This window comes from Protopterus annectens, chromosome 10.part0 (assembly GCF_019279795.1).
Source record: "Protopterus annectens isolate FY-2018-M chromosome 10.part0, PAN1.0, whole genome shotgun sequence".
Classification (NCBI taxonomy): domain Eukaryota; kingdom Metazoa; phylum Chordata; order Ceratodontiformes; family Protopteridae; genus Protopterus; species Protopterus annectens.
This window is the reverse complement of record NC_056744.1, coordinates 1,452,348,021-1,452,374,728: the sequence shown is the minus strand read 5'-3', so window position 1 is coordinate 1,452,374,728 and position 26,708 is coordinate 1,452,348,021. Positions and strand designations below refer to the sequence as shown.

At 42.1% G+C, this 26,708-nt stretch overlaps 1 protein-coding gene across 2 annotated transcripts in view; it reads right to left on the bottom strand.

Moving 5' to 3' along the window:
- Nucleotides 1-26,708, bottom strand: part of EPS15 (epidermal growth factor receptor pathway substrate 15) — a 2,462,763-nt gene that overhangs the window by 1,872,985 nt on the left and 563,070 nt on the right. For both annotated transcript variants that reach the window (XM_044086083.1, XM_044086082.1), the window contains exon 4: nucleotides 21,528-21,575. In XM_044086083.1, the coding sequence (XP_043942018.1) occupies nucleotides 21,528-21,575 (48 nt within the window). The remainder of the gene's footprint in view (nucleotides 1-21,527; nucleotides 21,576-26,708) is intronic.

Below are 26,708 nucleotides of genomic sequence, written 5' to 3'. Positions count from 1 at the left end.
CACCTGCTATTTATACTGGAAAGGGAGAAAAAGTACAGTTGTGTACACTTACCATAAATGTAGATGTTCGAGTGTATTCACTGTTGCAGTCATTACCATTTGGGTAATCTGCTGGCAGGTTGCCTTCAGTCGGCCTGAATTCCAAAGTCTTGGGTCCTGCGTCGGTTGCTGTCTTCTCTTCCATGACGTCAGATCATCAGAGGTATAAAACATGCAGCCAATGCCATTTTCTTTAGTTTTTCTTGCCCCCCGATGTCAGGTGCCCCCAAAAAGGTAGCAATATTTTATATATATATATATATATATATATATATATATATATATATATATATACATATATATATATAAATACATGCATCAATATAAACTTTACCTTCATCTACAAGCAAATACATCACATAGGTTGTAGGAGATAGTGAAGGAAAGATAAACTTCAGAATGACAGGGGGATGGTGGGAGGGTAACATGGACTGCAACAGTGAATACACTCGAACATCTACATTTATGGTAAGTGTACACAACTGTACTATGTTCGTCATGTTTCACTGTTGCAGTCATTATATTTGGGTAGAGTTTCAAAGCGATGGTTGGAAGGCTGGAGCTGAACAGCATTAGGTGTGGCTATAAGGCCCTGCAGCACTGCAGTGGCAAAGCCTGCCCTGGACTTAGGGTAGAGAGGCAAATGGCAATGCTTTAACTCGAAGTAGCAGCCTCTAGAATGTCTTTGGTTGGTACTCCTCTGAGAAAGGCTGCTGAAGTAGCAACAGCTCTGGTGGAATGAGACCTAATGCCCTTGGGCGCAGGTTTACCATGGTGCAAGTAGCAGAAACAGATGCAGTGGCTTATCTACTTTGAAACTGTCTGCTTTGAAATAGCCTTTCCTTCTGATCCTGCAGCATATGACACTAGTAATTGCTCAGTTTTTCTTAGAGCTATAGTCCTGCTCAAGTAGAACCTTAGCTGTCTGTGTACGTCCAAGGAATGCAGAATTTTCTCTCCTTTGTTCTGCGGATTTGGATACAAAGTTGGCAGATGAATTGTTTGGTTAAGAGCCACACTGGAAACCACCTTAGGCATAAAAGTAGGATTTGTCCTCAGAGACACCCTGTCCGGGTAAAATATGATAAAAGGCTCTACAGCCATGAGGGCCTGTAGCTCTGAAACTCTTCTTGCTGAAGTAATTGCTAGCAGCAGAGCTGTCTTCCATGATAAGAACTTTATATCAGCAGTAGCAGCTGGTTCAAATGGAGGCAGGGTGAGCTTTTCCAACACATAATTGACGTCCCATGCAGGTAATGGTGATCATCTAGGGGTCCTTAAATTTTTGGCTCCTCTAAGATACTGCTTTAGTAAAGGATGAAAAAAGATTGGTGGCTCTGTGTTGTAATGAGCCGAAATGGCAGAGGCATGGATTTTGATTGATGAGAAAGATAGGCCTTTGTCAAGCATCTCAGTTAAGTATTGTAATATCTGAGGAATATTTGGTTCTGCTGTATCAGCTCCTTGTGCGTGATTCCAAGCACAGAATCTCTTCCACTTGTCAGCATAAGATTTTCTTGTACTAGGCCTTCTGGCTTCCAAAATGATATCAATCACAGCTTTACTGAGAGGTGTTGTTTGTATGATTACATGATTAGCCATGCTGCCAGGTTTAGAGTCTGTAGTTGATTGTGCAGGATCTGATTGTTTTGCTGGGACAGTAGCTGTGGTCTTTGAGGCAAGGTCCAAGCTGGGTATGGAGACAAGTTCCTTAAAATTGGGTACCAGTATTGGCGGGGCCAGTCCGGGGCAATTAATATCATCTTTGGCTTCTCTTGTCTGACTTTTAGGAGGACCTTGGGTAGAACAGGTAGAAGAGGAAAGGCGTAAACCGATAGGTTTTTCCAGCTGAAGGACAGGGCATCCACTTTCCATGCACAACTGTGATAAGTCCTTGTGTAGAATCTTTTCAATCGAGGAGAGGCAAATACATCTATGTCTGGGCTCCCCCATTTTTCTGTTATCATGCTGAAGACTTGTGGATTTAGTTTCCACTGGTGAGGATCCGTAAGGTTTCTGCTTAAATCGTCTGCCAAAGTGTTTTGTTTTCCTGGCAGGAATTGAGCTTGAAGATGTATTTGGGAGGCCAAATCTGTGTCCCACAGTGCCATGGCTAATATGTAAAGGGGGTATGAGTGTGTGCCCCCTTGCTTGTTTATATACCACATGACTGTGGTGTTGTCCGTCTTTATCAGTAGTTGTCCTGGATGAAGTAAGTCCTTGAAGGCTGTTAGGGCATTTTGAACAGCTAGCATCTCTTTCTGGTTGATATGTAGATGCATTTGTTTTGGTGCCCATATGCCCTGAATGCATCTTCCTGCCATGTGGGCCCCTCCCAGGCATAATCTAATGCATCTGTTGTTAAGGTTTGGCTGGCAGGGGGTAGAGTGAAGGGCCGTCCAATGTTTTGGTGACAGGCCTTTGCCCACCATAGAAACTCCTGTTGCAGGCAGGGAATGAGAGGAATCATTGTTTTCAGACTGTGTGAATGTTGACTCCATAAACTTTTTAGGTACCACCGACGTTTCCTCATATGCAGTCTTGCATATGGAATTAGTAGGATGCAGGATGCCATGAAGCCCAGAGCCTGCAGAATTTGTCTTGTAGAAGACTGGGTTTTTGTTGCCATCAGTTTGAAGTAAGTAGTCAGTTGCCTTTGTTTGTGCGGCATAAGGTAAGCCATCTGGGCAGTTGTATTCAAGCTTGCACCCATGAATGTTATCTTTTGAGAGGGTACCAGTTGTGATTTATTTTCATTTATTGTGTACCCTAGGCATGTAAGAAGCCTTTTCACAAACGCCAGGTGTCGAAGAACAGTGGCCTTCTTCTCTGCTTGAATGAGACAGTTGTCCAAGTAAGGATATATTTGTATACTTCTTTGTCTGCAAAATGCAATTACTGGTGCCAGGCACTTTGTAAAGACCCTGGGCGCAGTAGATAAGCCAAAGGGCAGTGCAGAGAATTGGTAATGCATTAAGCCAGCCTTGAATCTGAGGTATCTTCTGCACGATTGTTTTATTGGGACATGCAGGTATGCCTCTTTTAGGTGTAATGTCACCAGCCGAGCATTCTTGCCCAGCATGGGCAGAAGCTGCTGCAAAGTCAGCATTTTGAATTTTGGAATGTCCAGGTATGTGTTCAAAATTGATAAATCCAGTATTGGCCGCCAAGCCTTGTCCTTTCTGGGTACCAAGAACAGTCTTGAGTAAAAACCTTGTCCTTTTTCCTGTTCTGGCACTGGTTGAATAGCCCCCATATCCATGAGGGACGTAACCTGTTTCTGTGCCTCTGCCCACTGATTTTTGGGAAGATCTGGCCAACCGTCTGCCATTGGCAGAGTGTGGAAATGGAACCTGTATCCCTGTGATACTATGTTTAGTACCCACTTGTCCTGGGTTGTTAAATGCCAATTTTGAGCAAAAAGTGCTAATTTTCCCCCTAAAGGTGCTGTCAAAAGATAAGTGCTTGGTGTAGGCAGAGGGAAGTCATTGGGACTGTTTTCTGTAGGTTTGCGCTTCATCTCCTCCGGATTTGGAGGTAGATGTGCCTCATTGCTTTAACCTGTATGAATTTTGCGCCTGGTATCTGGAACCCTTTGGGCGTCTGGATTTGCCCCTTTGAGCTCTGTCTGACACAGGAAAGGACCACTTTTTTGTAGGCCAATGTCTACTGAATCTTGGTGGCTGCACTTGTAAGAAGTCTTTGACTTCCATTTTCTTTAAAACCTCTTCTGCCTTAATACCAAACAGAGAATCATGCTGTAAAGGTGTATCTAGCAATTTAGCTTTAACATGATCAGGCAAATTTTGTTCCTTTAACTAGGCATGCCTCCTAATCACGGATTCAGTAACTGCGGCCCTGCAGGAGGTCTCTAAGGAATCAAAACCACATTGCAAAGTATGCTTTCCAACTTGTTCAGCTGCATGCAATAATTCCTGCAATTCTTTATTTTCTGCACATTCTGGAATCGACACCATTTTCTATTTCAGCAATCCCATAACATGTTGTTGGTACTTAAGCATATGAAATTGATAGTTTAAGGCCCTGACTGCCAAGGTTGCAGATGTATAAACCTTTTTTCCCCATCTGTCTAGTGCCCTTGAATCTCTGTAAGAGGGGGTAAGATTTTTTGCTGTTGAGGCCTTAACTCCCTTTGGACCCTGTGAAATAGTTTCAGGATCAGCAGCAGGGTTTCTAAATAAAAATTTATGTCAGTCAGGGACCCTGTAATATCTGTCAGGCTTACTGGGAGCTGGAGGTAAGGAGTCAGGGGTCAAGCTTGACTCCGAAAACACATCATCCACAATGTCTAAAACAGGGGGAATGGCTAAAGGCTTGTGCTGAGGGAGAAGGAGGAAATCCCTGAGCCTCTTTTTTGATTCTGAGAAGTCTTGACTCTCCCAGTGAAAATGCTCCCTCAAAGTATGCAAGGCTTCTCCAAATGAATAATCCTCTGGAGGAGATGCAGATGGTATAGACTCCTCAGCATCAGAATCCTCATAAAGAGGTATAGATAATTCCTGATCAGAAGGGGAATCAGAAGAAATAGAAAACTGATCTGAAGATTCATAATCAGTGTCTTGCCTAGGCCTCTTATCTGGAGGGGGATGGGTACCCCTGAATAAGGTAATAAGGTCTTCAGCCATTTTGATCATCTGTTTTTTTTTTAGGCATAGAGGCCTGTGCATGTGGCTCATGCGTCGTTTTTTTAGTTTTAGAAGTTGCCTTTGCCTTTGGTTTTGCAGCTGTCGTTGGTTTGATATATAAATGTTGAGGTCTGAATACACCCTCAGAAGCCAGTGCCTGCTCAGCGGCTCCAGACCCATCTGAGGGAGATACATCCGTCAGTCCAATACCCTGAGTATCTTGCGGCATGCCGGACTCCACATGGGTGTTGGTAGAGGACTGCAACTCGAAGGTAGCGGGTATCAGGGGCTGCAAAAGCACCTCATTGAGTACCGGCGAACCGGCGAATGGCTTAGGAGAAGCTTTGTCATCGGTTTTGGATCTCCACTGCCTTTCTCTGTCCTTTTCTTTGCGTTTTTTATGTACTCCAGTAGTCAGATTGCTATCCGACAACATTTCTGGGCAGTTAAATCTGTTTCCAAAATACTTTGATGCAAAAATATACTGACGCTTAATAGTGCGTTGGTTAAATCTAGCACAAAACAGACAGCCAGGCACGTTGTGATCAGGGCCTAGGCAAGGAATACAGTACAAATGGAAATCCTTATGAGGTATTTGCTTCCCACAAGTAATACAATTATTAACTTTTTCTGACATCGGTAAAAAGCAAGAAAAAAGTTTCCCCAACTGTGTACTTCGCTTTAGTGAAGACTTCGGTTCTGAAACTCAAACTCGAATATTTCAGTAATCGGCCGACCGGTACTTGCGAAATGCTTCTGCTTCGGGCACCACGCGGCAAGAAAGACTAAGAAAATGGCGTCGGCTGCATGTTTTATACCCCTGACGACCTGACGTCATGGAAGAGAAGACAGCAACCGACGCAGGACCCAAGACTTTGGAATTCAGGCCGACTGAGGGCAACCTGCCAGCAGAGTACCCAAATGTAATGACTGCAACAGTGAAACACTAAGAACATCCATCATATTGTTGTACAAGATGAGTCAAGGGAGGACCCTGAGTGCTTAAAATGTAAATTTAAAGAAATGTGTAACCCCCACACGAATGTTACAATGGAAAGGCACTTATTTTACACAAAGGATCTGGTGAAACTTTTGCAGCATATATAACTGACCTGAGAAATAAGGCTAAAACATGCAGATTTAGCAATTTAAGGGATAAGTTGATAAAGGACAGATTTGTGTGTGGTATTGAAGATGATGCTGTGAGAAAGATTTTGCTTTGTGACAGTGATTTAATTTTGAATAAGGACACAGATTTGTCAGATATGAAATTACAGAAAAGCACACAAATATGCTTACAAATGAGAACAGTGCTCTAGAGGGCACAGTGATAAAGCTCGTGTTGATAGTATGCAGCACATTATTAAAAGAAATGTGCCCAAGCACATGGCAGTAACCGTAACCCCTGCAAGCACTCACTGGTAAACCCCAGAGCTTTACAGCAAATTCCAGAGTTCACACTGTCTCAGTGAAGCATAACAATGAGTCAGCAAACTCAAAGCATGGGCCCCAACCTAATCCCATTGCCAACTGTCGTAACTGTGGTGGAAGTCATGAATCTAAAAAGGAGAAATATTTAGCTTTTGATTAGCAATGCCACAAATGCAATAAATGGAATCATTTCAAAATGTTTTGTAAATCAAAAGGCCCACATTCTTTTATTAAAAGGGAACATTTTATGATACGAGTTGATCAGTTAGACCGTGGTAATTCTACTCTTCATGTTGATGGTGTGTCAGTGCTTCATGAAACACTCAATGCAGTAGATTTAAGGGCAAAGAATGAAGTATCTTATACTGTTCAGATAAATGGCAAACCCATAGAGCTCAAAGTTGATACAGGTTCCAAGTGCGATGTTAAGTCAGCAGAAATATTTGCCAGTGTGTGTAAAGGTGAAAGGTGTGATTTGGCAAGGTGTGCGAAGCTTGTAGCTTATGGAAGTAAAGAAATTCAAACTGAAGGTTCAGTACTGCTTTCATGTTACTCTACTGGAAGAAGCTAAGGCTTGTTATTTTATGTGGTCAAGAGGCAAGCCCAGTCATTAGGGCTGATAGACAGTTTGAAAATGGGACTGCTTTCATTTAATAAGGAAGTCCATCATGTTAGCTTAAAAGATCACTAGTTTAATTGTGTCCAGTACATTTTTCTACCTATGCTGAGCTTTTCAAAGGCAAACTTCCAGTTGTGTACTCCATGAAGTTAGACCCAGAGGTCAGTCCAGTTATCAGGCCAGCACGTAAAGTTCGAATAGCCATGCAGGACAAAGTCAAGGCAGAGTTAGATAAAATGGTGCGATTTGTCCAGCTGCAACTCCAACTGAATGAGTATCTTCCATGGTGGTAGTTCATAAGAAAAGCTCAGATGACATCAGAATATGTACTGAACCATGAGATTTGACCTCATCATCTAATGAGTATCTTCCATGGTGGTAGTTCATAAGAAAAGCTCAGATGACATCAGAATATGTACTGAACCATGAGATTTGACCTCATCATCTAATGTGCACAGTCGAAGACGTTGCAGCCTTGATGCCAAATGCCACTGTTTTTTTTCTGTTTTAGAGGCAAAGAGTTCACTTTGGCAAATTCAGCTTGACAAGAAATCATCGTTGCTCTCTATATTCAGTACTCCATTTGGCAGGTACAGATTTTTGAGAATGCCATTTGGGGTAAATTCTGCAAGTGAAGTCTTTTAATGTGCAATGGAGCAAATTTATTCTGGGCAGCCTTCTGCTATTATAGTAGACATATTGGTAGGAGGTCACAGTGAAGGACAGCATGACAACAAACCTCAGAAAAGTTCTAGAAAGGGCATGCCAAGTGAATCTTAAGCTCAACTCATGCAAATGCAAGTTTAAGATACAAAAAGTTACTTATGTTGGTCATTTATTTACCAGTACAGGCCTATGACCAGACCCTGAAAAACAAAGAGCCATTTTTGAGATGCCAGCACCAGGCAATGTTCTAGCCCTGCAACTTTTTCTTGGCATGGTCAACTACCTAGGCAGGTTCATTCCAGACTTGAGCCAACTTTCAATGCCACTCAGAGAGCTGACATGTAAAGATGCATCCTGGTCTTGTGCTGGAGCAACACCAAAGAGCATTTGAAGTCCTGAAACAGAGGATTGCTAGTTCACCAACAGTCAGATATTATGATGTTCACAAGCCAATAACACTTTCCTGTGATGCTTCGCAATTTGGTCTAGGTGCAGTCATTCTACAAGGGGATCAACATACTGCCAATGCATTGAGAACTCTTCCCCAAACTGAGATGCAATATGCTCAAATTGAGAAAGAGCTTTTGGCAATTGTGTTTGCATGTTCGAAGTTCCATGATTATGTTTATGGTAGACCTATCCAGATCGAAACAGACCACTTCTTTATCTTACTGATGCATTGTCCAGATTGCCCAGAAATACCACAGAACAGCATGAAAATGAGAACCTTAATTTTGAAGTCATGGAAGTGAGAATTTTTTTTCCACGTCTTGATGAGCTGAGAGATCACACAGCCACAGATCCGATTTTACAGAGGCTCATTCACTTTTATCAGTCAAAGTTGGCAGTCAAAGCAATCTAGTTTACCTCAAGAAGTGCAACCTTATTTTCCATACAGAGATGATATTTTGGCTGAGAAAGGTATCATAATGAAAGGTCTGAAAGTAATTGGTCCAAAGTCTTTGCAACATGAGTACATTACTATCTTGCATCATGATTACCCAGGAGCTGAATCTACCAAAAGAAGGGCGAGAGAACTAGTATGTTGGCCTTCTATGTCACAAGACATTGACACAGCAATTTTATCTTGTTCAGTGTGTAACGGTACAAAGCCACATCAAAAGGAAAGTACAGTTTTGTACCTACCATAAATGTAGATGTCCGATAGGAATGCATCTGCAGTCTTCACAAATGGGTTGTCCTATCGTCAGGCAGCCCTTCGGTCGGCCGGATTCCAAAGTCTGGGTCTGGCTTCGGCTGGTGTCGCACTTCACCCGACGTCATTGCGGCAGTTTTTCGGGTATAAAGGCATCAGCCGACGCCATTTTCCTCAGTGTTTCTTGCCCCAGATGCCAGGTGCCCTCTTGGATGGCTAAATTTGGATAAATGCCAAAGTTTCCAAATAGTAGAGAGCAAACACACAAAATAAGCATGTATGTACATATATACAAACAAATACACCATAATAGATCCCCAAGCTAGCTGAAGGTTGGCAAATACCCTAGGAGTACCTCAGAGGGGAAGGAGGGAGGGTAATCCTGACTGCAGATGCATTCCTATCGGACATCTACATTTATGGTAGGTACAAAACTGTACTATGTCCTTCAAGGATGCATCTGCAGTCTTCACAAATGGGTAGAATACCATAGCTAAACTAGGGGAGGAGGAGTGAGTAGAGATTATGGTGTAGTTAGGATCCCTTGCAAAACAGCAGTGGCAAAACCTGCTCGGGATCTAGAGTATAAAGGTAAATTATAATGCTTGGCAAATGTATGCACGGAGGTCCAAGTAGCAGCCTCTATAATGTCCTTGGTAGCCACTCCTCGTAAGAAAGCTGTGGTAGTGGCTGTAGCCCTTGTGGAGTGAGGCCTGATGTTCTCTGGAGTTTTCCTTCCATGATAGGAGTAACAAAATCTAATGCAATTTCCTATCCATTTGGAGATTGTCTGTTTTGAAATTGGTTTTCCTTCCTTCCCTGTTGCATATGCTACCAGAAGCTGGTCAGTTTTTCTATTGGCTTTTGTCCTGTCCAGGTAGTAGCGTAATTGTCTATGCACATCCAAGGTATGTAGTAGCCTTTCTCCCCTGTTCTGTGGGTTGGGGAAGAATGTAGGAAGGTGGATAGCCTGATTTAAAGAGACTCTGGATACCACCTTAGGCATAAATGTAGGATTTGTTCTCATGGACACTCTATCTTGATGGAAGATCAGGAAGGGTTGCACTGCCATTAATGCCTGTAGTTCAGAGACCCTTCTTGCTGAAGTTATTGCCAGCAGGAATGCAGTCTTCCAGGATAAGTATTGTAATTCTGCTGTTGCTGCTGGTTCGAAAGGGGGAAGTGTCAATTTTTCTAGCACAAAGTTCAAGTCCCATGCTGGTAATGGAGGTTTCTGGGGAGGTTTCACATTTTTAATTCCTCTCAGAAACTGTCTGAGCAGAGGATGCGAGAAGACAGGAGGATCCAAGCTGTATTCTGCTGAAATAGCTGAGGCATGTATCTTGATGGAAGAGTAGGACAGGCCTGTATGGAAGAGCTCTGCCAAGTACTCCAGGATGTTGGCTATGTTCACCAGTGTCACTTCTTGCCCCTTTGCATTACTCCAAGTGAGATATCTTTTCCATTTTGCTGCATAATTCTTTCTTGTTGAAGGTCTGCGAGCCTCCAGGATTATGTCCTTAACCCTTTGGGATAAATTTGGGTTAATTGTTGTCATGTAATGTTCCAGGCAGTTAGCTGCAGAGTTTTCAGGTTTGGATGCAGGATGTTGAAGTTGTTCTGTGTTAACAGTAATGGGATCAGGGGCAGTGTCCATATTTGTTCCCGGGACATGCTCCTCAGCAATGGATACCAATGTTGCCTTGGCCAGTCTGGAGCTATCAGAATGATCCTCGGATGTTCCTCTGATCTTCAGAAGCACCTTGTGCATCAAAGGAAGTGGTGGGAATGCGTATGCTATCAGTTTTTTCCAACTGAAAGATAGGGAGTCCACCTTCCAAGCAAGTGGGTGGTACGTCCTTGTGCAGAATTTCTTTAGCTGGTGATTGAGTGGGGATGCAAACAAGTCTATTTGTGGTAATCCCCATTCTCTTGTGATGGCTTTGAAGATGCCCGGATGCAGCATCCATTCGTGGGCATCTGTGGTAGTTCTGCTTAATATGTCTGCTAGAATGTTTTCCTTCCCTGGTACATAAATTGCTTGTAACTGAATGTTGTAGCTCAGAGCCACATCCCATAGGTCCAGTGCCAGCCGGCATAGAGGATATGAGTGTGTGCCTCCCTGTTTGTTGATGTACCACATAACTGTGATGTCGTCTGTCCTTATCATCAGCTGACCTTCTTGGAGAAAAGGTTTGAAGGCCTGGATTGCCAATTTTACTGCCATCATTTCCTTTAGATTTATGTGCAGGTGCAGCTGGTCTTGAGTCCATAGGCCTTGAATGCACCTGTCCAGCATGTGTGCCCCCCAACCGAGGTCTGAGGCATCTGTCGTGATGGTTTGTTTTGGTTGGCTTTTGCAGAAGGGCAATCCTGAGTTTGATTGGCAGGCCTGAGCCCACCATAGGAACTCTTTCTTCAGGCAGGGAATCATTGGAATTTTGGTTTCTAGGCTGTGCTTGTGTTGAGACCACAAATTCTTTAGGTACCATTGTAGCTTTCTCATATGCAGCCTGGCATGAGGGACCAGTATTATGCAGGATGCCATGAAGCCTAGAGCTTGCAGCACTTTTCTTGCAGTTAGATGGTTCTGCTTTGTTAATGCCAAGAAGTAGAGAGGAAGCTGCTCTTTCTTTTCTGCAGTTAGGGATGCCATTTGATTTGATGTGTCCAGTTCTGCACCCAGAAAGGTTATTCTTTGGGATGGAATCACCCTTGACTTTTTTATATTGACTGTATATCCCAGGGCTTGCAGCAGGTAAATGACTCTTTGTAGGTCTTCTGTTAGTTTTATTTTGTTGTCCGCTTGTATCAGGCAGTCGTCCAGTCAGAGATAGATTTGAATCCCCTGAAGTCTGCAATGAGCGATTACTGATGCCAGGCATTTTGTGAACACTCTGGGCGCAGTAGATAAGCCAAAGGGCAATGCTGAGAATTGATAATGCTCTGATCCTGCAAGAAATCTGAGGTATCTTCTGCAAATCGGTCTTATGGGGACGTGCAGGTATGCCTCCTTGAGATCTAGAGTTACCAGCCAAGACTCCTTGCCCAGCATGGGAAGAAGCTGCTGTAGGGTCAGCATTTTGAATTTTGGAACAATGAGGAATGTGTTTAAAGCGGACAGGTCTAGAATAGGCCTCCATTTGTTTTCTTTTCTTGGTACCAGGAAGAGTCTGGAGTAAAATCCCTTTCCTTGCTCCAAAGGTGGTACCTTTTCCACTGCTCTCATTCTTAGTAATTGAGATATTTGCTTTAGAGCTTCTGTCCTTTGAGTAGGTGGCAGGTTTGGCATTCCTCTTTTGCTTGGTAGAGTATGGAAATGAAACCTGTAACTTTGGTCTATAGTTTGCAAAATCCATTTTTCTCTTGTGATGCAATGCCAGTTCTTTGAAAATAAGGTTAGCTTTCCGCCTAAGGGTGCTTCTAGTTGTTCCCTGGTAGGCAGTGCCACCGCCAAGTCACTGTGATTGAGTTGTTGTAGTGGTGGTGGTTGCATCCGTGCCTCGCTGGTTGTTACCTTGCCACTGGCGTCCCCTGTAGGCACCCCTGGTTTGGTTTCTGCCTCTCGGGCGCCTATTCCTGCCTCTTTGTGCCCTAGAGGAGTCTGGAAAGGACCAATTCTTGGAGGGCCAGTTCCTGCTAAACCTTGGAGGTTGAACTTGTAAGAAATCTTTCACTGTTTGTACAGATTTTGCCTTCTCTTCCATCTTTTTTAGTACCTGTTGCGCAGGGGAACCAAATAAACTGACCTTGTCCATAGGTGCATCCAAAAGCTTTGATTTAACATGGTCTGGTAATGCCTGTTCTTTCAGCCATGCATGCCTCCTGATAACTGTGCCAGTCATGGCTGATCTAAAGGAAGCCTCCAGTGCATCATAGCCACATTTTAAAGAATGGTTACTAACCTGCTGTACGTTATGTACCATTTCTTGAACATATTTCTTATCTAAAGATTCTTCAGAGGACAGCTTTTTAGTCAACTGGTCAAGCATAAACTCTTGGTATTGAATCATATGAAATTGGCAGTTCAAAGCTCTAGCTGACAAAGTAGCAGAGGTGTAAACTTTTTTACCCCATCTCTCTAAGGACCTGGATTCCCTTTCAGAGGGGAGGGGGTTTTTAGTGGAAATAGCTGCTACAGCTTTAGGACCCTGGGAGATAGTCTCTGGATCTGCAAAAGGAGCCTTATATAAGTGGTGATGAGTGTCCGGACCCTGTAGAACCTATCGGGCTTAGCAGGAGCCGGAGGTAATGAATCAGGAGCAGTGCAAGCATCATTAAATGCATCATCAACAACAGAAAGTACTGGAGGTATAGCTAAAGGCCTATGCTGTGGCAAATGTAGAAAGGTCCTAAGCCTTTTTCTGGAGTCTGAGAAATCTTGGCCCTGCCACTGAAATTGTTCCCTCATAGCATGCAAGGTTTCCCCAAAGGAAAATTCCTCAGGAGGAGAGGCTGAAGGGATGGACTCCTCAGCATCAGAGTCTTCGTAAGGAGAATAAGCAGCCTCAGGAGGGTCTGTATGTTCTGAGTCATCAGAGGAATCATCTGTGGATACTGGCTCAGGGGGCTCTGCTCTAGGCCTTTTTTCTGGAGGAGGGAGAGAGGCCCTGTCTGGATGAGGCTGGGCTCCACGAATTAAAGAGATGAGATCCTCAGCCAAAGTAAGCATATGGGAGCTGGTGCTGGGCCTGAGAGAGGGGGGCTTGGCAGGCACCGTTTTTGATGCTTTGGCTGCTTTAGCCCTGGCAAAGGCCTTAATAGACATTGCTGCAGGAAGCCTAGCAGCTCCACGTGCTGGGGTGGAAATATCCAGGGGAATGTTATCTGATAAATCCTGTGAAACCGCAACAGAAGGTTGGATTTCAGAAGCCGTTTCTACCAGGTTAGAAGAGGCCTCGGTTGAAGGCATGATTTCGGCTGAAGAAAGAACCGCTTGCTCGGTTTCGGCCGAAACCGAGACACTCGCGGTTTGCTTAACCGCGGTTTCGGCCGAAACCGCGGACCGCGAGTGTCGGTCCTTTTCTTTGCGTTTTTTGGTACTTTGTGTAGTTGGAGGATCCGACGGCATAATATATGCAAAATCGGAGCCGAAAATCTGTTCAGCAAACTCCGACCGACGTCTAAGCGTCCGTCGGTTAAAAGAAGCACAGGCTAGACAAGCTGCTACGTCGTGGTCTGGGCCTAAACAATGTATGCAATAGGAGTGGAAATCTTTATGAGGTATTTGTTTCCCACAAGATAAACAGTTATTCACTTTCTCTGACATCGGCTGAGGCAAGAAAGAGTCCCCAACGGGGTACTTAGCTTTTTAGAAGTCTTCGAAGTAATATTCGGTAGTAGTAATCTCTGGATCTGACCGACCGGCACTTGCGAACAGCTTCTGCTTCGGGCACCACGCGGCAAGAAAGACTGAGGAAAATGGCGTCGGCTGATGCCTTTATACCCGAAAAACTGCCGCAATGACGTCGGGTGAAGTGCGACACCAGCCGAAGCCAGACCCAGACTTTGGAATCCGGCCGACCGAAGGGCTGCCTGACGACAGGACAACCCATTTGTGAAGACTGCAGATGCATCCTTAAAGGACATCCACTTCAGCTTAACCAAATTCCCAGACTACCATGTACGAGTCCACACAGTTATTTCTGATAATGGCATGCCGTTTACAAGCTAACAGTTCAAAAGATTTGCTGAAGAATGGGACTTTACTCATGTCAAAACTAACCCAGAGCACCCACAGTCAAATGGTTTGGCAGAACGTGCAGTTCAAAGTGCAAAACAGTTTTTGGAGAAGTCAAAATGAGATAATAGTGATGTTTTTCTGAATCTCTTGAATCTCAGAAATGTTCCTCATGATAAACATCTTGGTTCACCTGCTCAGAGACTTCTGTCGAGACAAACCAGAACCACATTGCCAATCAGTAGTCAATTGTTGGTTCCATGTGTCAAGAACAACAAGTTAGTGAAAGCCAATCTGTTGAAGAAACGCCTAACCCAGAAGACCTACTACGATAAGACCAGTACACCACTCAATCCATTATGAGAAGTAGTAAGGATGCAGACATTCAGAGGTTATGATCGGATTGGTGTCATAAAGAATACTGGTCCACAGCAGAGATCATACATCGTGGAATCACAAGGAGCAGTTTTAGGCAGAATCGGAAGCATGTGAGACCGGTGTCCGAGCCTATATCGCAGCACATAGCCTGTGAGAAAGACATTCTCAGAGTGAGTTGTTTGGTGTTCCAGTTCCAGAGAACATTCTCGTTCCTATGATGAATCCAGAAATTCCTGATATGAGTCGAGTTGTGCACCGGAGCTTGCCCCTGTTGCTAAATTTGGTCCAGATTGTTATGTTACAAGATATGGCTGAATATCTAAACCCTGTAGCAGATACGAAAAGCAACTTGGACATGAACACTGTGTTTTGTTTCTGATGTATAAACTAATGCATGTCTATGTTTAATATTGTTTTTTCATAGGGCAATCTTTTTAAGAGGGAGGACGTAGATCAATGCATGTGTATATACTTTTAAGAAGCTATCCAAGGGCTTTCCACAAGTGTATAAATTTTGAGCAAGCTAGTCTGCCATTTTGTAGTTAGCTGTTGAGATGTAAGCATGTATGTATGTAAGGTCTGTCTATTAACTAATTTGTTCATATTTAATTATGCTGCTATCCATCCTGATGTGTTTGTGTATTAAAGCATCTAAATAAAAACCCCAGCCTTCTAGTCATATGTGTTAGAGACAAATGAGTGACATTAAATTGTTGCTCAACCCAGTAAACAGCTTCCTCTTCTCCTCTAAATCAACCTGCCTTGTAACTGGCTTTAAGATGAGCTGTTGATTTCACAAGAACTCGCTTCATACTATTCATTACTTCTAATTGTTTCATGTATCCAGCAAAAAGTCCACTTTGATTCCATAGCTCATGCCTCATCTCTTCAACTACCAGTGTCTAACAAAATTCAGTCAAATCAATTTGGCTGCATCTGCAAAAATTTCTTTTGAATAGACTGCACCTCACTTTCCATGTCTGTACCCAAATTCTCCTCCAAAATCAAGTTTTCTACATTACTACCAAGTTGCGCTACTAGTGATGAGGAAAATATACATTTACTCCAACGCCGCCAAATGAACATGTTAAACTATGTACTTAACTTCTTTAAAACAATTACTTTTTCCCGGATTTATAATAAAGCAACTCAGTGGAGCAACTATGCTCATGTGCCACCACAAGGATAGTGTTTAATGATCAGATGTTCCTAAAAAGTGATCCATTTTCTGATCAAGTACCTTCTCTTGATCTCCATTTTAGAGCACATTTCCAGTACTACTTTCTCTCTCTTACTCTACAAGGAAGACTGATACTCAATTCTCCAACGCCTATAACTTGTACTACATCACACATGAACTTACTCTTAATGGCTACAGGCAAAGTTCTCCACACAGTGCCTTGCTTACTTATATCAACCACTGCAAGCCCACATCACCAAATACTCCATTTCTTTACTACCAAAACATTTCTAATATTTGCTTTCTTTTCTTCCACTTGTGTAGATTATGCTGACATGTTTTAATTTAAAGGTTTGTTTTTAGTTTATTACTTTAACCAGGTAAATGATTACTGTGGACCATTTTCAACTATGACCAGGACCACAAGAGTAAATACAAGATATATGGACAGACTGGACTAGCCAGTCAATCAATATGATATGGAAAAAGGGAAGAAATAGGACTGCGCATAGAAAATGAAAAGCAGACACGGGAAGAACATGTAAACACCACAGACAGGGAGGTGAGACTGAACCTCCAGATTGTGGAGCTGTGAAATAGAGTTCTTACTCTCAGAGTCACCTTAATACTCCTTCAGTCAACAATTAGATACACAATAATACATACAAAATAGTGATAGAGAGGAGTGATACTTCAGGAAAGGCAAGACTTGCGCGAGCTACATAATGTTAAACTGAAGAATTTATTAAGACAAAATCATATTTCTATAATGTGTACAAAAGAATAAAAATGTTGTAATGTTTTTTTTCAAAGATGTTTAAAAATAATTAAATACACAATGCATTTTTTTTTTTACAGCTGTAACAGATCAACAGGTAATTCATCCTCTCTGTTTAAAAGGCAGAGTATCCTGCTATTGCATCATAACTGGAAGACATCTGTCTTTAATACACTTTTACAGTTTACATCAAAATAACAAATGACAATTTCCACATTTGTCCAGAGCCACTGTAATGCCCACTTGGTACTAGTAGAGTTCAAAACCAGTTCTCCAACTCTGCATTTAATTTTTTTAAGCACTGCAACATTGTAATCCCAAAGCACAAATGCTGGCACCTTAGTTATATAAATGGAAGATGTAGTACTATATCTGAAGTGCTGCACACTGGTTACACAGTTGTCAACTTGACAGCAGAAAGAGCCTAAACTCTATCAAAACAAATACAAGAAATTAAGAAGAAGAAAAAAAAACAAGACCTTTTGGCATCATGGATTGGTTCTTCTGTCCCATAAACTGACAGTCAATACAACAATCCTGTCTGTTTTTGGATGTACTTCTACATATCATCAGACAAAGAAACAAGTATCACAAAGGAGAGAAATGGGTAGAGGGAATTCAGAGGACTGCAGCTGAAAGCTCATGCATTTGAAGCTCAGCTCCTTGGCCTACAAAGATAAAGCCCTCATTAAGACCCAAGTCTGGGCATCAGCTGGGTACTGAAACAGCCAGACAGGATGGGGAGATAGAAGAGAGACCATTGTCAGTCTACCAATTCTAAATGGAGAAAAAAGGTTTCTGACCAGCTGAATGACCACAACACAGGCAGGGGCTTGTAGGTCAGGGCATTTCAAGCCAGTGATTGCAGCTTTCTTTTTGTCAATCCCAATTACTTGCTGCACTGGTGTCTGACTTTCCGCTCTGCAGCAAAATGATTACAATAGGCCTTCCTCTCAACTTATGTAATGTTCAGTGGATAACTCATCGGCTGAGGTCAATGAGTTTGGTGAGGAAAAACCAGAGAGACACAGATACCACAGATGCCTTGCAGAGGAGATTCCTTTTTTTTTTCTGCTGTTGGGTTATCCTATTACTAACTTATGCAGTCCTGCCTTTTTTTTCTGAAACTATGACCGTCATGAGGCACAGCTCAGGACAAAGGGAACTGAAATCTCCAGGCTCGCCAACAAACTCTAGCCTTGCCTCTGCCCACAGATCTGACTACTCAGACATATGAAGGTGGCTGCCTCTTCCATCAATCATACCCTGCTCCCTTAGGATAGGCATGCTTATCCTTGTTAGCTCATCAAGAGCCTGAGGAAGCTATTTGAACTCAGGTCCCCTAGGGCTGAAGTCAAGGCTTTATCCCCCTATGTCACCTGGCTGGCCTTTGGATGGCAGCATTTGTAAGAGTGAGTGTAAGCAGTAGCAGTCATGCACATGGGGGAACTCGTAACATGCTCCTTTGGTAATATGGATGCTCGCATTAGCAATGTGGAATGGGAGGGGGGGGTTATGGCTTAATATAAATACATGTCTGTCTATATTAATATGACCTTCCTTGCAGACCCTTGGAAAGACTGAAAGAGTAGCAATGACAGCAGAGTGGTGTGCAACTCAGTGAGCAACAGACTGCAGTGTTAAGTCCAATATGACATTACCTCTCTCCAATGGGCAATTGGGCTGCCAGCTAGGACAGCCTGTTGCAGGGTTCTGGTAAGCCCTTTGCTGAGCAATAAACTGCAAGAAAGACTGAATGACTACTCTCTCTGGTCAGCTCTTGTCAGTTGCAATTATCACTGACAGACAACAAATGGACTGACTCACTGGGGGTGGAAGGTGATGTTCTGCAGCAGGGCAGATGGAATGTCCAGAAAAAAAAGTCTAAGAGGTCTGCCTCAATGACCGGACTTGAGCCCAGTGGATTTCAGTCTGTACATAAGCAACTTGGAGCACTAATAGCATTCACATAAAAGGCACTTATATCCTAGGCAAAACAAACAGACAAATAGTCAAACAACTACCAAAAATACTATCAGATACTACAGGTGTTCTGGAACCTGAAATTCAGCACATCCTCAAAGATTCCAGGTGCTGGACTCAAACAAGAAAGGTCAGGCACAGTACTACATAGCTAATACATCTGATCAGGACCTCTACAGAGCAACCCAAAAGTCAACAGCAGATAGTGTATGACCAAATCGAGCCATTACAAAAGTCAATATTTATAAATTGAACATCAAGGGTTACCATCAAGGGCTGGTAGTAAAGTAAAGAAGCACAGGAATACATACAGCAGAAGTTAAACAGTACCATTACTGTGCAAAGTAACTAGCAAGAACCTACAGAAACCCGAACAGGAGCACAGGAACAAAGCAGCATTCTATGAGGATGGTAAAAGTGATTTTTAAGTCCCACCACTTTAACAGAGCGTACTTAATACAGGCAAAACATGCATTACTTTTATATAAAGAAATACAAACCATGATATGCAAGACTGCAAAAGCGAGATAAAAAAAACAGGTATAAAATGTAAAATGCCAGGAAGAAATACACAGCAAGAAGGTTAAGTCAGATTTAATATGGTGGCATAGCAATAGAAAAATATGAAATGACAGTGATACACAAGTGTGGCTAGGATGTATTGTGTATAGTCAATATGGTCTGGCAGGATATATAGTGAAAGAGTCCATGGTCTTTCCTTACAGCTACAGCTGGTTAGTTTTTAATGGCCCTCCTCAAATCTCCAGGTTCAAGAATCCAGCTTCATTCCCTAAAACCTAATCCAATATTGCAAGCCAGACAAGGAATGTAAATCAGCTTAATTAACACTTTATAGGCAGATGCAAGACTGCTAGCCCAGATGGGGCATTTCTGCCTGTGACTATGGCAATCCAAATTAAGTAGTGAGAGCCTGAAATCAGAGGGTCTAAGGAAAGATTCCAAGGTACAGAGTGACTGTCTTAGAGGGAGGGAGGGGAGTACTTAGGGAAAAGGGGTTACCTGCATTATTTTCTAGGGCTCTAGCAAAGAAATGTCACATAAACCAAGCTACTGCTATGAACTCCCCAAGGAGGAACACCAACAGACATCATAAGCTACTCTGCTACTGTTACTGCATGACGGGCACTGTCAGAGGTGGGGTAGGGATAGAAAAGTAATTTGTAAATCTCAACCCCCACATTAAATTATTAAAAATGAGCATCTTGGCAGAGGAAATCAAAGCACTACAGAAAAAGGAACAAAATGCTATTTTTCTGTTACTTCAACATATCTTGTCTACTACCACAGGGTTGAGATGCAGGAAATCACCCACTATACTCTTAGCTATGTAAGCATGAAACCTGCGTCCATGGCGACAGTCAGCAGCATTGCTGGAGGTACTCTTAATAAAACAGATTGTGATATAAAAGCAAGCATAGGATAACGTACACATCAAGAAAATATAACTGCAGATGTGACCAACTATTTCAAATGACACTTCAAACGAAAGGCAAGCAACTCTGCCATTTTACAGATGAGTTGCAGCTATTAAGCTCAAAAATACTAGTGCTGCACACATAGTAATACTGCCTACGTGAAGCTGGATTACTGGCAGTAATTAACATCTCAGTGGACTGTTTAACAAAATTCAAAAAAATGACAAATGATGACTTTTAGCAACCATGCAAATTAAACTGTTAAGTTTAAAGAGTCACTCTGTGGCATAGAGGGATAAAGCCCTAACTAAGTCATAGATGGCCAGAGTCTGAAAAAAGTGGGTCAATGTGCCTATAGCAACTGACAGGGGAGGATGGAATAAGGAGTCACTGCTGGCTCACCCTGCCTGGGAGGAGGAAGTCAGTTCTGACTGGTTATATGGGTGGCACTGAAAAGGTTGAGTCTAAACAGCCCAAGCTGTTGTGTGCAAGACACACTGTGAGACAAGGGTTGCCCTCAGACTACAGCACAAGAGCTAATGAAAATGAGGGCATGCTTCTCTAGGGGAGAGGGTACGCTGCCTTGCAGAACCAGTAAAGCTGGCTTGGCTCCCTATCACCTGACTCTTTACACAAGAGACTGAACTCACTGTAGATTCCAGGACAGGAACAAATGGGCCAGCAGGCTCCCAGCTGCCTGGGAATCCCCAGGCTCCTGCAAGGATGCAAAATAAATAAATAAATAAATAAATAAGTAAAAAAATAAACAGACATCGCCACACTGCGGAGGAAGAAATCCAAGTCTATATAGCAACCCAAGCACTACAGAAGGTAGTAGGTGAGGGCAGAACTGAGTGTCCAATAATGATCTGGTCATCATGGGGAAAATGCTGGCACCCACTGGAGAAAAAAATGTATGACTAGAAGCATACTGTTTGGAGACATGCCTTGTCTTTGCCAAACCTCACATGCAGAATAGCCTTCATTGTCCATCTACAAGGGGAAGTATGTACATAAGGGAAAAGCCCTTGTTTGGCCATCTTGCATGTCTGCCCCCAAGATAAGGGGTTAAGCAGAAAGTTCCTTGCATGGATGAGAGATGCCTTCCACAATTGGTTCTTACTCCGTAGGGGAAATAAAGAAAAGCACTGAGTAGTGTGCAAGGGGATGGAGTTGGCAGGCACAGGCAAATAAAAAAAAATAACCAGATGTTAAACATGAAGGTGAACAAATGAAGCACACATAAGGTGTACATTTGTAGAAAACAATCTAATCTAATGACACTAGTTTAATGCAAAGTTACAGAACTATCTTAATGGAAAATAATCAACAAAGTGTTTTATTGTTACCTGGATGGGACAAAAATGTTAAGAATATACCACATTTTTGTTTTCCTTATCTGACTCACATAGGAATATAAAATGCCTTACTGAACTGAATAAGGCAATGAAAACATTAAAACTCATAAAAGTATCTTGCATAATAAAACTCTAAGAATATTAAAAACACTATCTTTAAAGCAATCTTTATTTTACCTGTTTGTTCAAGTATCCTTTCTCATTTGAATCAGCAACATCCCAAACCTGAAAGTTAAACAATAAGAAGCAGATGAAACCAGCAACAAATGACACAGGGTTCTTAAAACACATTTCTATGATAATCTTGGTTTATGTAAACAGAAGAAGACAGCCCTGCCTATTACTTGGATGGCGCAGTGGTGCAGTGGTAGCATTGTCACCTCATAGCAAGAGGTTCTCCTGTTCAATTCTCGGCTGGAGTGCCTGCTGTGCAGAGTCTGCATGTCCACCATGCATTCATGTGGGTTTTCTCCAATTAATCCGATTTCCTCCCATGTTCATAGGTTCATAGGTTAGTACTAGGCTAACTGCCCTTGTGAACCATTGTAAGCCTAGCCAATTATCCCTTGTGAGACTCAAACCCTGCACCTTGTGTTTGTAAGGCAAACACCTTAACCATTAGGCCAGCCTCCAAACCCCCTGTTACAAAGACATGCATCTGGAGCATTTCTCCACGGGTCTCCGGTGAAAATTGGCTTTGTTCCAAGTCATACTTTCCTGGTAAACAAATGTTAAATAAATAATAGAACACTTGCCAAACAGAAAAGTTATATGCGATATTGATCACAAATAACAGGTATGGGAATACACATTATAACTGCTCATCTCTGAACATTTCTGTGATGGATCTACACTTCTGTACACCTACCCTCTATCCTCCTAATATCTAGTTCTTTTTCTTCAACTGGAGCTCTTATACTTAAAGTGCATGCATTCAGGTGGTACATCACCAGGAAAATGAAGCATGCCATTCTCAATTCTTCACCTTAGCAAACATGAGGAATACACCTGTAGGCAAAAAAAGATACAAAATTATAAGGTTGCAATACCTGCAAATGGATTTTTCTGTTTCCTGTAGCTGAAGAATTTACCTCAGTCCTAAAAAATTGAAGGGAAGACAAAAACTACCTATAGCAAAATGTTATTTCGGAGATCAATTGATAAGGGAACGTTCACATATCTATGTAACCTACTTGAAAGGCCCCCCTCTTTTGTGCTCTTCACTTGGGTAGAATCCCAAGCATTCAGAAAAAGGAAAGGTAAAAGACACAGGGTACATGAACAACTACAAGAGGCCAAGTCCAGCAGCACAGATGCACAGAAAAACAATCTTCTGGAAAGGAAGTCCAAAGAATACTGTTTAATGTTATTATTAAAAGTGCTTAACATGTATACACAACAACTTGAATAGCCACAGCATAAACCTGGATTATGGCCACATTCCCATAGTCATTATAACAAGGAGCTATCTAGGAGATGGAAGGACTTTTACAAACAAATGCCAAGACCTGGGGAGCACAATGACAGAAAACATACGTATACTGTAACCATTTGGATGGGGCCACACTAGTCAAGTGTCAGTTTAGCATTAAACTGTCATCTTGACATTTTGTCTCCAAGAACAACAGAAGCACAACTGGCGATGGAGTCCACAGGACCAAACAACACATGATCTCCTTGAGTCCAGCCCTGGAAAAAGGTTGAGAAGCACTAAATCCTTGACAGCAATCCAAGTGGGTTTCCAACAAATCAAAGTCTGAATTCCAGAAATTTGCCTGGAAAAACAAATTGCCACCACAAGGTCCTCTCAGAGAAGAATTTCAAAGCCATCCATCTCAAAATATGGACAGGTGAGTAAAGCCATCCTGATGAAACTTGTATCACAGGTAATCTCATAAGTGTTCACTGTGAAAATTCATATCACATACTGAGAAAAACAGCGTAGGATACAATTAATCCACTCCCTTTTCTATGAGATGCTCAGGTATCTGACTAATATTATAAGGAAAGTATATTGGCTGTAATGGTCCAACAGGACCTCAACAGCCAACAACAACCTGCCTTCGAATGCAAAGCATTAATTCATGGAGCAGGGACTCCTAAACCAATACTGATGCATCCAATAAGAAACTGATAGGACAAATAGATATCCAAAAAACAAATCAGGAACCAAGCGAATGGCTGCACATTCTTTATTGCACAATTCTTCTGTCACCTCGGCTGAAAAGCCTTCAAGGAATAACACCATACAATACTGCAGCCTATTTAAATCCCATCAATTATATATGCAAATGTATCTAATTCACCACACACTTGATTTTTAAAAATCACCACCCAAGCTTAAGACAAACAGATACCCAACCTTCAGCTGTACTGCAAGTCCACAAGTCCAATAAAAGAAAATATGGATCTAAAACACAGGGAATAACAAATAGGAGCATGTTTCTGTAGCCACTAAATAAATACCATCTATCCCAGCATCTTCAGACAGAGTCACAACAGAATACCACCATCACACAAAAGCTTGTCAGAAAGAATGCAGACAACTGATGTGTGCATGCTTCAAAATGCCTCTGTCTCCACAGAAGAAAAGAAGCCCCTGACTTTACAGGTCGCACTTAAGAAGAGAGCAGCAACCCAAGACCCAGTGTCAAGAAGGAAATCCTATGTACTGCATGTAAAGAGGACTTCTAGCAGTTAAAACTCAAATCTCAGACCACAACTAGGTAAAATTCAGGTAAAGACAAAGAGAAGGAGTAACAAAAGGGCCTCAAACTAGACACCCCAAGTACAAGAGCAGGAAGCTCTTTTGCAAAGATGAACTCTAGCATGACTGGAAAGTTGAAAAAAGACAAACTGAACTGTCAATAATATAACCTTTAATGCAAACAGCAAGAAATTCCTGTAATGTTAACCAGATGCATGGAGCAGAGGAACACCATCCTTAATGTAGTTGAAATGACTCTGAATTCACCTCCTCTAGGCACTGGAGAAGATAGTTGATGCAAGATGGGACAGACAGGCTGATGCTATTTTACTCCTCCTCTATAGGAAGATGCAGAAGAGCACATTGTACACTAAGGAATCTGGGGCAGAAAACCAACAAAGGTGTGCTTGCATTTTAGTCAACTGTTATGTAGAAGTGCACATATGTTGCATAAGGTAAAATAAAATATACTTTCTCTGCTGCCTCATCCCCACCACGGGAATAGGACCAAGCCTCTCCCCAAGGTATAACCTCTAGAAAACAAGAAAGTATGTGCAACTGTTGCTAGCCCTAAATAACTGATTGTATTTGCTTAAAGCCCCTGCTAGGTGGTTTCAGCACGCTCCCCTGCCAGGATAGCCAGCAGCCTAACCATTCTTATTTCTGTTCCCCCCATACTTGCTCCTTCTCTGGCCCTCTGATTTACACTGGGCTCTCCCCTTCTCCTCCCACTACTGGGACCTGTCCTTGCGGATCCACAAGTGTACTTTCAGCATTTGTCCACTAGATGGCACCATATCCTCACAACTCCTGACTTCTTATATCCCAAGCTTTAATTTTTTCCTGTTCCCTTATAGTTCTATATTAAAGTTCCTTTCTATCTCTCTTTTCCTACCTTTACGTCAATCCATCCTGCCAAATCAGTGTCCCCTGTACTCACCTCAAGTTATCAGTACTCCACTGATTGGTTCTCATCCATCTGCAGCTTCCACTGGCTCTACCCGCTCCGTTCGCCCTGCGGGCTGAGTTCGCTCCCCTACCCTACCCCCAAATTCCACCCACCCACAGCACCTCTACACTTATACCTTTATAGCCACACCCACCATCCAGCCTTAGCCAGACTCCATTACACTTTCAATCACCCACTTCCTAATCCCACCCATATTAACCACTCAGCTCTCCCTCCCCTCTTATAAATTATAGTCTCACCTGCTCCTCCCAAAACATAACGTCTTCCACCCTTGCAACTTAGTCAGTCACAACAAACCTACTCTTAGTAGCCTATCTCACCATGCTCTCAAAACCCCAATTCTACTCAACCCAACTACTACTACTTCTCAATATATCCTATAAATACTACCTCACCCAGCCTACAAACACTAACTACTCACCACCCTTTCACACAACTAACCATCTTAGTCCACCTCTCTCACTCCCACAGATCCCAATATCTCCCTACCTATACCCTATACAACACCATCTTCTCTTCCCCTACAAATGTATTACCCCTCATAAATATCCTATCCCATCTGCACCCAACAAAACCCTCACAAATCTAACAAAACTCACCCCTGACTCCAAACAGACCAAGTACCTCTCCAACCTAGTCCTACATGTAGCTATCATACAACTACCTGGAGATGTACACCCCAACCCAGGCCCCTCCACATCCCCCAACAGATAAATCCATACTACTCATATCTTTAAACGACCAAAGCATAGCTAACAAAGTCCCTAATCTCCATGCCTGTCTTACACACAGCAAACCAGACATGTTCAATCATAGCCTCACTTCAGGCTTTGTGAATTTTACTGGATATAAAAATAATGCACTAGCCAAACACCTTTCTCTTCATAAAAGACACACAGGTTTTAAGTTCCAGATCCTGGATCGCATAGACATGGGTGATCTTGAAGGAGACATCCCGAATATTCTGGAGAAACATGAACTCCTGTGGCAATTAAAGCTGAACTCTTTTAGGAAGCCTGGACTAAACTACTACTGTTCAATTAGAAATGCACTGGAACTTAGAAAATTGCCACATTGTTTACATGACTAATTGTATTTTATTTTATTCTACCAGCTGGTTTTAAATACCATTTTAAATCAAGTGTATATTTTGTTTCCATCATCATACATACATTTTTTCTGGTTCTTTTTTCCACTTTATTCAAAATGATGTGTAATAACAATACTAACTAATTATACAATTATATATATTTTTATAGATAGTTTTTAGGGTTCTTGTACACAGACCTGAAGAAGTCTAGAAGGACGAAAGCGATCTTTGTTAACAATAGGTTATGAAAATAGAAATTGATTTTTACATGCAAAATGTATATGCATATATATTTATATATATTTTTTGATTGCCAAATGAACTAAGGTTGATATATTTCCAGCCATGTAGTATATTGCCTTGGATAAAATAACAGACTTAATAATCTACTTAATAATCTGGTTAAATAAGAGGTACCATATCATTATAAATGTTATTTAAATTACATAAGGGTTATATTATTATGACAGCTACTAAGTAGGGCAGGACCAGCTCAGCTCGAATGTCACACTGATGGGGGAAGGGATGTGAATTTAACATGTGTACCAATAACACAGACTTACAGCACAATAAACCACTCCCATGCCTGAT